Raw genomic sequence first — 13144 nt, forward strand, 5'->3', positions numbered from 1 at the left:
AATTGAAGGACTCTTGTTCTACGCAATCTTGTTCTGCGCAAACAAGAGGGGGTTTATGAGGTTTATCGTACATGCTATTTTGCTCATTCAAACTATTTTTTAGCAACGTTTTGACAGGGAGATAATTTTCCGACCACAACGACTCCACTCAGTAGGAACTACGAGATCACCCAAGGATGGATAATGAACTATCATTAGAGAGAAAGTTCCAACTAGAATAATGACATTTACTTAACCAATTATTCAAAATAACAGAAGAAAAGTTCCCGATTCAGAAGAACATTATATTTACAAACTGATCAGAACAAAAAAAAAAATTCTTCGGTGTGACCTCAAACAGTTAACGTTTGTATATCCTGTTGTCTGATCTGTTGATTAGATCAATATGAATGTAAAATAAATTTTAAACAAAATCCTATTATGATTTCTATATGTTACAAGTATTGTTACCTAAGTTTCAAGTTTAATCTCCTGAGCCATACTGAGTGCAATATCATATGAAAAACGTCAAACCTCTTTGCAGGGGTGTTAAGAACAAAATGCTGTCTGACAGCTCTGATCCCTTCAATTAGCCTTCTGTACTTCTCTTCTGGTATTGCTCTCAAAATCTCTTTCAACCTTGGAATGTCTTTGACATCTACCTCTATCGAAAACGCCTCCCATCTCAAAACATCACTGAATGGCAAAACGTAGTTTTTTGACAGTATAACTGGCACACATTCAGCATATATGGCTTCAACTATTCTTGGGCTAGCAACTTCATGACCACTAGGACAAAGGCAGAACTTAGACTGAAGCATCATAGTGTAGTAATCTAATTCCTTTGGGAGGTATTCGTGGACTTGCAGGTCAGGGTCCTGTCCCTTCCATTGACTAAGGAGAATAGGCCTTATCGGGCCATGGAGACCACCAGCAAAGAAGGCAAGGTATGGACGAGGGGAAGTTTTTCGAGGAATGGAGAGGAGTTTCGGAGAAATGTTGCCATCATATAGGTGGATTTCTGGTAGGCTCACATCCTTTTGTGGGTTGAAGCCTTCAGAGGAGTTTGCATTGCACAATACCCTGATGGATCTGTTGTAGAGATCTGAGTTTCCCCTTGAGGCATGAGGTCCCTGCAGCAAAGACACAAATTTGGTCAATTAGAGTATAAGTCAAGCATAATATATAATCATGAGTTGAATTAGCCAATTTCTCATATCAAAATAGTGCTAAGTTTCTAAGAGACGGGAGGTACCCAATCATGACAAGCCAGCATAAAGTGATCAGCCCCTTGTGTCCGATTCCAGAAGGGGTGCTTGGTGGAAATCACATTGACATAGTCCGAGACAAATTGATTGAGAGGAGTGACATCGTAGGACTTTGGCTTGTAAAGGTATTTCACCATCCATGTAACACTAAAAGGCATAAAGTGAATGTGGGCATGTTTGGGATCTCTTGTTCTGAACCGCGTACTTCCATGCTCAATCTCATGAATAAACCTCCCTTCAATAGTGTAGATATCCTTGCATGGTCCGTCATGTACGATAGGCAGATCACCCTCATCGTACACGTACACTTTCAATCTCCTTTCCATTTCTAGATAACTCCTGAAATGGGTTGCAATTGCATATATATAAAACGTAAATTAGTTACATACTTTTCCACCAGGGATAGTTGGGTATGAGTGTATCTGTGTATGGCAATCATATGCATTAATCGATGACCCATTTCACCCATCATCAAGATTACAAAGCACTTAATTTCTTGTAATTAGTTGTAGAGTTTATTTCAGGCACACTCAACACAATACAAATCCATGCTGTCACATTTGAGCTTAATCTTAGGCACTCAACTTATCTGTAATATCTGAGTGTAACCTAGAACTTATACTAAGCGTTTTCCTTTAACCAAAAAATAAAACATGATTCTTTGAATTTTAATGTAAATGCATCGAATTACAGTGGTTAGTACTCAAGATTGCCATTTATATTTCCCTGCCAATTGATGTTGTCGATGATGTTAGAAATAACTTAGGATCACATATCCAAATTATTAACATAAACTTAATCTACAGGCTGGACCAACTATTACTATTCTATTTACAGATGTAACAAAAGACCTTGATAATTATTATACGCCATAATAACAAGCAAACTACTTCAATAGTGACCTTGATAATGATTTGTCTTATATAGCTGTAGCCTGTAGCAATTATATACCATAAATAGTAGTCATAAGAAGTACTCATAATGTGGAGAGTCCATATATGCACAACTTTTAGGTAACAAAACCTTACATTTTTGACGTTTTTAACTCGAAATGGTTTATTAACAGGAAAGTCTGTCAATAACTAACCCCCCTTCCCAGGGAACAAAATGTGCATTAGGATGTTTCTTGCTGAAAAGACAGCAGGGCTTTTAACAGAGGATTTATGGAAGACAATATATTATACAAGACAAATATGTTGGGATAGACCGCAGCAAATTGTGTGTAATACTACTATGATGGACATTTGCAACTAATGTACTCCATAAATATTGTTAAAGACAAGATCTAATGTACTCCATAATGGCTGTGTTCTTGTAATCTTTGTTTAACAGACATACAACAAGAGAAGCTCTATTATTAGTTGGCTAATTAAATAAATTCCGAATTTATGAGCCAGTATTCTAGCTATAATTTCCCATGTATGTTCACAAAGAGCCACGCGATGTATGTGCAAAACGTGTTTGAGAAGGATATCAGTTTTCACTTTCGTAAAAAAATCAATTGAGTGTAGGCATGAAATGGGTGCACAATTGTATGAGTACCGTGCATAACCCCCATGCGTTAAACAGAAGACTCCTATACAAAGTTGCCAAAGTCATTTTAAAAGGTAAAAAAAATGATAACAGGCCTTTTTTCGGTGACTTCTAAGCAAAGCACTACTTATAAAAGGCTTTGTTCAGTTAAGCTTTTCGTTTGTTTTGTTTCCATAAGAAAAAGGGCACCTGTGAAAGCTAGCATATCATAAGTTTCTCCAAATGTAGAAATCAGTATGGTCTAATGTAGCACAAAGTCATAAAATAAACATGCACTATGCATAGTGTTAATAGTCATTGATATACATTTTCAAATTTCAACAAACATGTGATGTGCTCCATGATAGAGAAATTTAGGGTACATGTGATTGATAATGAGTACATTTGATCAAAAGACGGCATTGGACAGTGCAGATGTGCTGGTGGCCATACACTAGCACAAGACGGCATTGTTGGGTTGTGCAGGGCTAGTTCAAGCCAAATATCCGGCTAGGCATACTATACCTAGTCTTGTGACATGGACAAAGTCGTTTTAGGTGATTATTCTTTTTATGTAGGAAAATTATACATATATTCTATTTTTATCAATTTTGCTAGTAATTTGATTAGTTAATGTAATTCCATTCCTAAAAATTTTATTCTGTATCCAAAAAAAAAAAAATAAAAAAAATCACAATGTACACTACACCATAACAAATAATGTTGAAGCCCTTAAATGATTGATTTGGACTCTTCATGATATATAATGTAATACGAAGAATAACTTTTTTTAAGGGTTAAGAATTAATCAAATTAAAACCACGATTAGGAGTTATAATTACTCATCTCATCATAACGTGCACTAGTAATAATGTGATTACGTGAACCGATCAATAATTTCAGAATTTCATAACTCCACCATAATTTCATGATCAATTCTACTTTAATTTCTACTCAAATTTTTGTAGTATAATAATCTGTGCTTAGCATTAACTACCAATTCATAGTTATTGTAACAGATAGAAAATAAAAACAAATTAAAGAAGCAATTAAAGTGATTGAGTTATAGAAAGAGCGTTACTGATGAAAAGCTCGGGGATTACGGTAAATGAAAGTGGAAGGATTATTCAAAGTTATCGATCGATTTCTTCTATTCCAAGCTGCCTTTTCTCTTCGAATCGCCGCTCGTGCTCTTGCTAATCCTTCCTCTACTCCTCCCTTCTTTTTCCTCTGAAATTTCATAATTTTCCGTTATTAGGAAAATGATACACATTTAATTATGGACCGACCTTACAATCAAGCTAAGGCTCCGTTGAAGAAGCTAAAAGTGAAAAGATTAAGTTAGACACGTGATTTTGTTATAAATTCATAAACTGATGCGGATTATTTAAATATAATTATACTTAGCTCTTTGGACCGCATACACAAAAATCGATTGCAACAAACTAGAGAGAGAAAAAGTGTACGGCGGTTAGAGTTGGACAGCTTAAATCAACATTTTGACAAAATTTGTGCGCGCCAAAATTTGGTTTGCAGAATTGTGTTTGAGATTTTTTTAACACATTGATGTTTTTTCAAAGGTTATTAATCAATATAAGCATTAATTTCGTAAATTTGAAGCTAATTTAAAAAATTTACACTCTCAGAAAATTTAGAAAAATATACAGTCTCATTACAGCTGTAATTTGAAACCGTTCTAGCATTAAATCACATAATAAATTCAAGATTCTCAATGAAATAGAATTAAAATTAAAGATCCTCAATAAAAATTGACATTGAAATTCTTGTAATCATAGCAGAGTTAGAATTCAAAATATAATTTCAGGTCAAAAAACAGAGCAATTTCGGAATTCTTAAAACAGAGCATCAAATTCTACCAAAACAATCAATTTCCTCAAATTCAAATAAAAATCAAAATCAGTAGCTAAGAGATAGAAAGAAAGAGATACCGGAGCGAAGCGATGATGAACGGAGGAGTTGGAGGAGAGAAGAGGAGGAGAATCGGTAGAAGTAGCGACGCTTTGAAGTTGAATGGCGGAGAAAGAGAGCTGACGAAGCTTCGGAGCGCCGCCATTAGAAGCGTCGTCGAAGCTCGTCGAAGAATAATTTCTGCCATGGATGCCAAAGACGGCGAAAGTGATGACTAAGAAGGAGATAATCAATGTAATAGTGTTAGTTGAAGTGAGAGAAAGCCACAATTTCTGCCATTTCTCCATTGATGAGGTTTACTAAGCTTTCTCTCTCTATAATTTTAGTGAGAGAAATGGGTTTGAATGAGGAAAGAAAGAGGGAGATGAAATTTTACATTTATAAAGAGGTGAAGAAACGAATTGGAGTATTTCTTACTCCAATTAAGAACTTGAGAGTGAAGAGGTATATTTGCTTTTATTTATTTTTCTTTTTTCTTTATTTTCCTTTTTTCATGTTAGGTGATTTAATTAAAGTGCATTTGTAACCTCTCTACTCTCTAGTCCTCGTATTATATTTTCCTTTTGAGAAAAGTAATAAATAAATTTGGAGTACAAGTAATTTTTTATTATAATAATGAATTATTGTAATTCGAGTATGTTATGTTTGAAGATGACGTAGTTAAATTAATTTTAGTTTGATTTAATATTGTTAGCTTGGAGTGATTCCATTGATTAAATATATATACGGTTAAAATCGGGTTACAAGAGTGAGTCCTAAACACGTTAGGAGATCTCACAAGATAATTACAGAATATTAACAAACTATATCCTTCTATACAAAATAATATCGAGAATATTTATCATATTCTATCAAATATCAAAATGCAAATGTAATAATCCAGATAAGAGCGAGGCAACCTCTAATACTACATACAGAATTTCGTAATAAAAGCTTGATGAATTTTACACGCTCCACTGCGATAAATTAATGTAGCAGCCTATAGGAATAGAGGTCTGCTACTCTATTAGTCATTTAGTTTTGCATTGTACTCTTGTAAAGCCTAAAGAAAACCCTAAATGCTTAATTAGTATGTAGTGTTATGGTATTTGAGAATTTAGAACTTATTGTTCCAACCATTTATGTCACCTTAGAAGATACCAATCCAATAATCATGCAAGAAGATCTTATTTCCAAATTCCAAGATTGCATTATAGAATACAAGTATCTAGTCAATAAGCTAAGTGAGATATTTAACAAATATGAATAATGATTTTAAAGGGAATTAATATATTTTTTAAGAAAGTACCTGTTTGGGTCCAATTTAGTCCAATTGGGCCTGGTCACTGAATGATCCAATTAAAAGCCCAAGGCAAAGGTTCAACTCTCCAAATATGCTAAAGTCAAAAATCAACATCCTCAAAGCCATGTCAAGGTCAGTCAACGGCCCAATCAGCTTGGCCCAGCCCAACTGATTTCCGGGCCGAATCCGCCTCCTTCATTAGCCAAGGTATAAAAGCCAACAATTTGGTCAATTCTTGGTAAGAGGAAGACAAAAAAGACAAAGACAATAAAGCCTCAAGCAACTAAACTCTTGCACAGCTTTCTCTCTCTAATATACTGACTTAAGCATCGGAGGGGCCTTCCTCGGCGTCCCCCCCGAGGCTAGTTTACGTGTATTTGTTGTGCAGGAAACCCTCGGCTCCTGCGTCGTTCGGACCGAGACCAAGTTCCCTCAAGATAAAAGGATCTTCCGAGATTCGATTGTTTTCATCCGAAACAATTTGGCGCCGTCTGTGGGGAACGCTACTAAATTTCGCGTCAGTCATCAAACACTCCGGCAGTCGCCATGACTAAGAGTGGAAAGAGTTCCAAGAAGGCTAAGAAGGGAGGAGGCCGGATTACGGTGAGGGAACGCCAGCCGGTTTATCCCTCCCCGGAGCAAGCCTCTTCCGAATCGGAGGCCCCCATTTCTCCGGAAAGGGAAGCCTCAAGAGGTCCTAGCCTCCAGGAGGAGAACACCTCGCACCACACTCGGCAGCCGGGGCCATCCCCGAGACCGAGTGGCTCAGGTGCGAGGAACTCCCCGCCGCGCCATAGCGTGCAATGCAGGTCACATCCGCAGGAGACTCCTCCCTCCGGACCCTCCACCGAGGAAGTGGCCAGAGCAGTGGCCATCTGCATGGAGTTCCTTAAAGCTCAAGGGGCTCCAATCCAGATGCCTGATGATCACCAGCCGAGAAACCTGAAAAGGAGGATCGGTCAGGATGATGGTGGACAAGTTCCACCACATAGACAGCTCGGCCAGAGGTGGCGAGGGGACACCCGAAACTCCAGTAAGGAGAGGAGGAGGAACCCTCAACCCTCTGACCACTCTGAAGCTCAGAATTCTATGGGGCCCTCCAAGGACCCGGAATTCGCCCGCCGAAGCATTCACGAACGCTTGGGTTCGAGGGAGGTGAGTGTGCATAGCCGCCTCACCTTCCCAGAGGATACCGGACCCCACCCAACCTTGTCTCAGCCGGGGACGAAAACCACTTCCACCTCTGTGAGAGGAGGGAGCGAGGTCCCTAAGGCCGGGTACAAGGGGAAGGCGGTCATGGTTCCATCGAACTCGCCCTTCCGGAAGTGGATTCTGGAAGAGCATGTGCCAACGGTCAAAATCCCGGCACATATTACTTACGATGGTACCTCAGATCCTAAGGATCACATTGCCTCTTACGAGGGGCACATGTATCTGAACCCGAGGTCTGAGGCTACCTGGTGTAAATACTTTCCTACGACCCTCAAAGGTGTTGCCCAATCCTGGATCACCAAAGGGCTCAAGGAAGGCTCCGTAACCGGTTGGAACGACCTCTCCAACAAGTTCAAGAGCAAATTCTCTACGGCCAACCGCCGAGAGAAGACCACTGCAGAGCTAATGAGTCTGCAGCAGGCGGAGGACGAGAGCCTCCGCGACTATCTGACTCGCTTCAGCAACGAGTCATCCGGAATCACAAGCCTGGATCAAGGCCTGGCCGTGTTCGCGCTACGGAACGGCCTCCAAGCTGGAAAGTTCCTGGACTTCATGGTCATGCATCCCCCGCAGACCCTGGAGGAAGCCTTGGAAGCATCGGATAGGTTCATCCGAGCCGAGGAGTGGAACAGATCCAGGTCTCAGTCTCGTCCGAGAATTGAGAAGCCGAAAGGGCAGCAGCCAGAAGTCTCGGCGCAGAGGAAAGGGAAGGCTAAGGCCTCAGAACCGTCCTCTGCTGCCGAGCCGAAGAAGGAAAGACACTTTCCCTACACGGGAAGGTACGATTCATACACTCCACTCTCCCTTCCCCGTGCTAAGATTTTCAGCACGGCGAAGGACGAGGGGAGATTCAAAAAACCTCGTCCGTTGCCTCCCTGGCATCAGACGAGGGGAAAGGACCAGTGGTGCGAGTTCCATGACTCACCCGGACATCGCACCGAGGACTGCGTCCAGCTGAAGGACCAGATTGAGGATCTGGTCCGCAAGGGGTACCTGAGCCAATACCTCGCGGACAGGCGCGAGGAGAAAAAAGCTGAAAAAGATTCTCGGCAGGACCTCAACTTCGCTCGGAAGAAGGATAAGGGACCTCAGGGCAAGGAGTCCCTCGACATCCTAGTTATTTCCGGGGGAATCTCGCGAGGCACAGCCAAACGCCAACTGAGGGGTCTAACCCATCAGATTCATCAGGCTGAGCTTCGGCGGTCCCAGTCACCGGCGCCGAACATCCTGTTCACAGCCGAAGACTGTGAGGGGGTGGTATACCCCCACGATGACCCACTAGTAATCATTCTGGGCATCGCCAACCGCAACGTCTGGCGGACCCTCGTCGACGGCGGTAGCGGGGCGAACATCCTCTTCCGAGGAGCGTTCGACCAGCTGAGGATGGGAGCCGAGCACCTGGACCCCGCACCCTACCCGGTGTCTGGGTTCAACGGCTCTTCATCGTATCCCGACGGGAAGATTACACTTCCTGTCACCATCGGCGAAGGCCGAGCAGCTAGGAATATCATGGCCGAATTTTTGGTCGTAGATGCTCCATCTGCATACAACGTGATCATGGGGAGACCCCTCATTCACGGCATTCAAGGAGTCGTCTCCACGTATCATCAAATCATGATATACGTTTCAGACGAGGGACGCTCCGAGAAAATAAAGGGCAGTCAAAAAGAAGCCCGCCGATGCAATCACCTCAAGCCATCCACGTCTCGCCGAGGCGACCGGGGCGATGGGGAGGAAAAGCACCGGGACCGAAACGCCAAAAAGCCGAGAGGCTCAGACGTTTCGGCTAATGAAGCCCCAGACAACGAGAAATCTGATGGGGGCCAAAAGGCTGACTCCGCCTCAGAGCCGAACGACTCTGATGGCCAGCCGCGGTCAGGAAAGTCTGCTAATATTGATAGCAGGCCGGAATTCGAGGAATCCAACTCTAAGAGCATGGAGACGGATGACCTGACCGAGTCAATAGAACTGACCGTAGGAGATCCGAACAGATGTGTTAGCGTCGGGTCGTCACTGGAGCCAAACACCCGTGCGGCACTCGTCCAACTCCTACGGGCCAGTGGAGACGTGTTCGCCTTCTCAGCCGCAGAAATGCCCGGGATTGATCCGGACTTCGTCTCCCATAGGCTTAATGTCGACCCCTCCAGTCGACCCATTAAGCAGAAAAAGCGGAACTACTCCGCTGAAAAGAACCAGAACATCGCAGCTGAGGTCGATAAGCTCCTAGATGCTGGGTTCATTGAACCCTGTCAGTATCCGGAGTGGCTGGCCAATGTTGTAATGGTTCAGAAGGCAAATGGTAACTGGAGGATGTGCGTTGACTTCACGGACCTGAATAGGGCATGTCCCAAGGACTCCTATCCGCTGCCGAGGATCGACCAACTGGTCGACTCGACAAGCGGGCATGCTCTGCTCAGTTTCATGGACGCATTCTCGGGATACCATCAGATCTTCATGCACCCCGAGGACCGAGCTAAAACAGCGTTCATAACAAGTTCCGGGTTGTACAATTACAGAATGATGCCCTTCGGATTGAAAAATGCGGGGGCAACATATCAGAGGTTGGTTGATCAGGTTTTCGCCGAGCAAAAAGGCCGAAACATGGAGGTTTATGTTGACGACTCAATCGTCAAAAGCATAAAAGAAAAAGATCATGTCACGGACCTAGCCGAAACCTTCGCCACCCTCAGAAAATACAAAATGAAGCTGAATCCGAAGAAATGTGTCTTCGGCGTGAAGTCAGGCAAGTTCCTCGGCTTCATGGTCAGCAAGAGGGGGATTGATGCAAACCCCGCCAAAGTACAAGCTGCTTTAGACCTCCCCGAGCCGAAGACAAAAAGGGATATTCAGCGTCTAGCCGGGAGAATGGCTGCCTTGTCCAGGTTCATCTCACGAGCCTCAGACAAAGGGCTCCCTTTCTTCAAGGCGCTGAAGCTCCAAAATTCAAAAGGCATTGAATGGGGAGACGAACAAAAGTCAGCCTTTCAGCAGCTCCGTGAACACCTGGCTCAACTCCCAACACTGGCAAGGCCAGTCGTAGGAGACATCCTATACTTATACGTGGCGGTCAGTCCAGCCACGGTAAGCGCGGTGCTGCTAAGGGAAGAAGAAAAAGTTCAACAGCCGATCTATTTCGTCAGCCACACCCTGACGGATGCCGAGACGCGCTACCCATTGTTAGAAAAAGTGGCTTATGCAGTGGTGGTGGCTGCTCGGAAGTTGCGACCCTATTTTGATTCTCATCAAATAGCGGTTCTAACTGATCAGCCGTTAGAGAAAGTCCTCGGCAAGGTTGAAAAATCCGGTAGACTAGCAAAGTGGGCTTTCGAGCTCACCGAGTTCAGTATCGGTTATCAGCCGAGAACAGCCATCAAGGCGCAAGCCTTGGCAGACTTCTTGGCCGAGTGCTCCTATCAGGAGACTCTGGATGCAAGGAGGAAAATCTGGACCGTCTTCACGGATGGGTCCTCCACCGTGAACGGTTCGGGGGCAGGGGTCGTCATCACCTCTCCCGAAGGCAAAACCTTCGAGTATGCACTAAAATTTTCATTCAAAGCCTCTAACAACGAGGCCGAATATGAAGCAGCCATTGCTGGCTTAGACCTGTGCATATCGTTGGAAGCCGAGCATGTCTACCTCAAGACAGATTCTCAGCTGGTCGCCAATCAGATCCGGGGGGAGTATGAGGCTAAAGAGCCTTCAATGGCAGCTTACCTCACAAGGATCAAATCGACAATTGCGAAGCTGAGATCTTTCGAAGTAGAGCTGATCCCAAGGGGTCAAAATGCTCAAGCAGACGCACTCTCCAAACTTGCAAGCTCAACTCTGACTGAGTTAAGCCGTTCTGTCTATGTGGAGGTGCGCCGAGAAAAGAGTGTAGCCGAAGCAATATCAATCTGCTGCGCTGCACTCGAGCCGAGCTGGATGGATGACATCCTGGCTTATAAACTCAGGGACGAGCTCCCCGAGGATAGGAATTCGGCCTCCAAGATAAAGCGGATCAGTTCACGATTCCTCGTCTTCGGCGGCCAACTCCTCAGAAAATCCTTCTCCGCTCCATTATTGAAATGCGTGGGTCCAACGGATGCCGACTATATTCTCCGAGAGATTCACCTCGGCATCTGCGGAAACCACATAGGAGGGAGAACCTTAGCCCACAAAGCTCTCAGGGCAGGGTATTTTTGGCCTACAATGATCTCGGATGCAAAGAACATGGTCAGAAAATGCGAGAAATGCCAAAAATTTGCACCGGTAATCCATCGGCCATGCCTAGATCTCCAGCCAATTCTTAATCCTCTTCCATTTGCGCAATGGGGGTTGGATATTCTGGGACCCTTTCCCGAGGCCCCATACAAAAGAAAGTGGTTGATAGTCGGAATCGACTATTTCAGCAAATGGATTGAAGCGGAAGCTGCTTCAAGCATATCTGAGCAAACTGTCAGACAGTTCATCTGGCAGAACATCATAACTCGGTTCGGCATCCCAAAAGTTTTTGTGTTCGACCACGGCAGACAGTTTGACAACCTGCCCTTGCGCCGATACACTGATCAATTCGGGATAAAATTGGCTTACTCCGCGGTTTGCCACCCTCAGAGTAATGGCCAAGCCGAAGCCGCAAATAAACAGATCCTTAACGCTCTCAGAAAAAGAGTAGAGGATCAAAAGTCCAAGTGGGTAGAGGAACTTCCGGGAACCCTCTGGTCACTCCGGACAACCGAGAAGGAGGCAACGGGGCATTCACCTTTTCAGCTGGTGTATGGATCCGAAGCAGTGCTTCCAGTGGAAGTGGGCTCAGAAAGCCTACGAGTGAATCTCTTCTCAGCCGAGGAAAATGAGCAGCTCATGAAAGAGTCCCTCGACTTCCTTGACGAGATTAGAGATCTAGCCCGAGAAAGGATGGCTGCACACAAGCTCAGAATGAGCAAGTCCTACAACCGAAGAGTCTATCAACGACCTCTCAGAGTTGGGGATTTAGTTCTGAGGAATGCTGCAGCTGTTCAAAAAAGTCGCATTCATGGCAAACTCTCAGCATCTTGGGAGGGACCTTATGAAATTTATCAAGAGCTTCAGCCCGGTACTTTCAGACTCAAACAAATGGATGGCACCGAGCTGAAAAAACCATTGGAATGCCGATGTGCTCAAAAAATACTATGTGTAAATCCTTCGGATAGTACAATCTATGTAAGTACACTGATTTTGTTTACAAAAAGGCCATCGAGCCAGTATTCATTCAGATTGCGTGTATTCTTTAAGTCTTTATGCTTTCTACGGTTTTTCAAAAATTCAAGGTTTCATTCGGCGCTGTCCGGGGTATTGCATAATGATGCCTTGTACCTCGGCAAGCCGTAAAACCTGCCAAAAAAGGATACAAGCCCGAAGTATTGCATAGTGATGCCTTGTACTTCGGAGAATCTGTTCCTTTGGGCAAAAAGGCCATAGACTTATCCGAAACATAGCCTAAAAAATAGGAACTGATAAAGCCCCGAAGTATTGCATAGTGATGCCTTGTACTTCGGATGAATCAGTTCCGGGTGGTAGTTGCAACTCTGAAGTATTGCATGATGATGCCTCGTACTTCAGATAAACTGCTGCCCCGGCATGGTGTTTCGGATAGTTGTTCCCTTGGATGAATTGAAGAAAGTGTCACAAGAGTACCATCTCTAGAGTGAAAACTCTCAGGTGGGAAATCAGTACTTTAAAAACAGATGTAGAAAATAAAGCAAGGTGTTCAAAGATCCTCGGCTTAGCCGAGAAAAATTATCAGCCATTCCAGAATTCAGAAGACCTCATCTTCAGATTTCTGGGGGGGCAGAGGGAAATAGAGAAATGGCACAACTGATCTAATACCCTTCAGCTCAGCCGAAGTTTGATACTTATGTCAGTTTTTTCACAAGTTGAAAACATCCGAGTACAAACGGCAAAAAGAAGTCTCAGCAGAAATGATTCTCGCTAGCCGAAGTTC

General features: G+C 43.7%; 1 protein-coding gene across 1 annotated transcript; it reads right to left on the reverse strand.

The window, feature by feature from the left end:
• Positions 1-206: 206 nt before the first annotated feature.
• On the reverse strand, positions 207-5520 carry LOC110733610 (probable glycosyltransferase At5g25310). The gene is made up of 4 exons (XM_021913677.1): positions 4709-5520; positions 3841-3989; positions 1235-1586; positions 207-1112 (listed from the first exon to the last, which is right to left on the reverse strand). The coding sequence occupies exons 1-4, from the start codon at positions 4973-4975 to the stop codon at positions 447-449; spliced, it is 1434 nt and encodes a 477-aa protein (XP_021769369.1). The 5' UTR covers positions 4976-5520; the 3' UTR covers positions 207-446.
• Between the last annotated feature and the right edge of the window lie 7624 nt (positions 5521-13144).

This window comes from Chenopodium quinoa, unplaced genomic scaffold, assembly GCF_001683475.1.
Source record: "Chenopodium quinoa cultivar QQ74 unplaced genomic scaffold, ASM168347v1, whole genome shotgun sequence".
Classification (NCBI taxonomy): domain Eukaryota; kingdom Viridiplantae; phylum Streptophyta; class Magnoliopsida; order Caryophyllales; family Amaranthaceae; genus Chenopodium; species Chenopodium quinoa.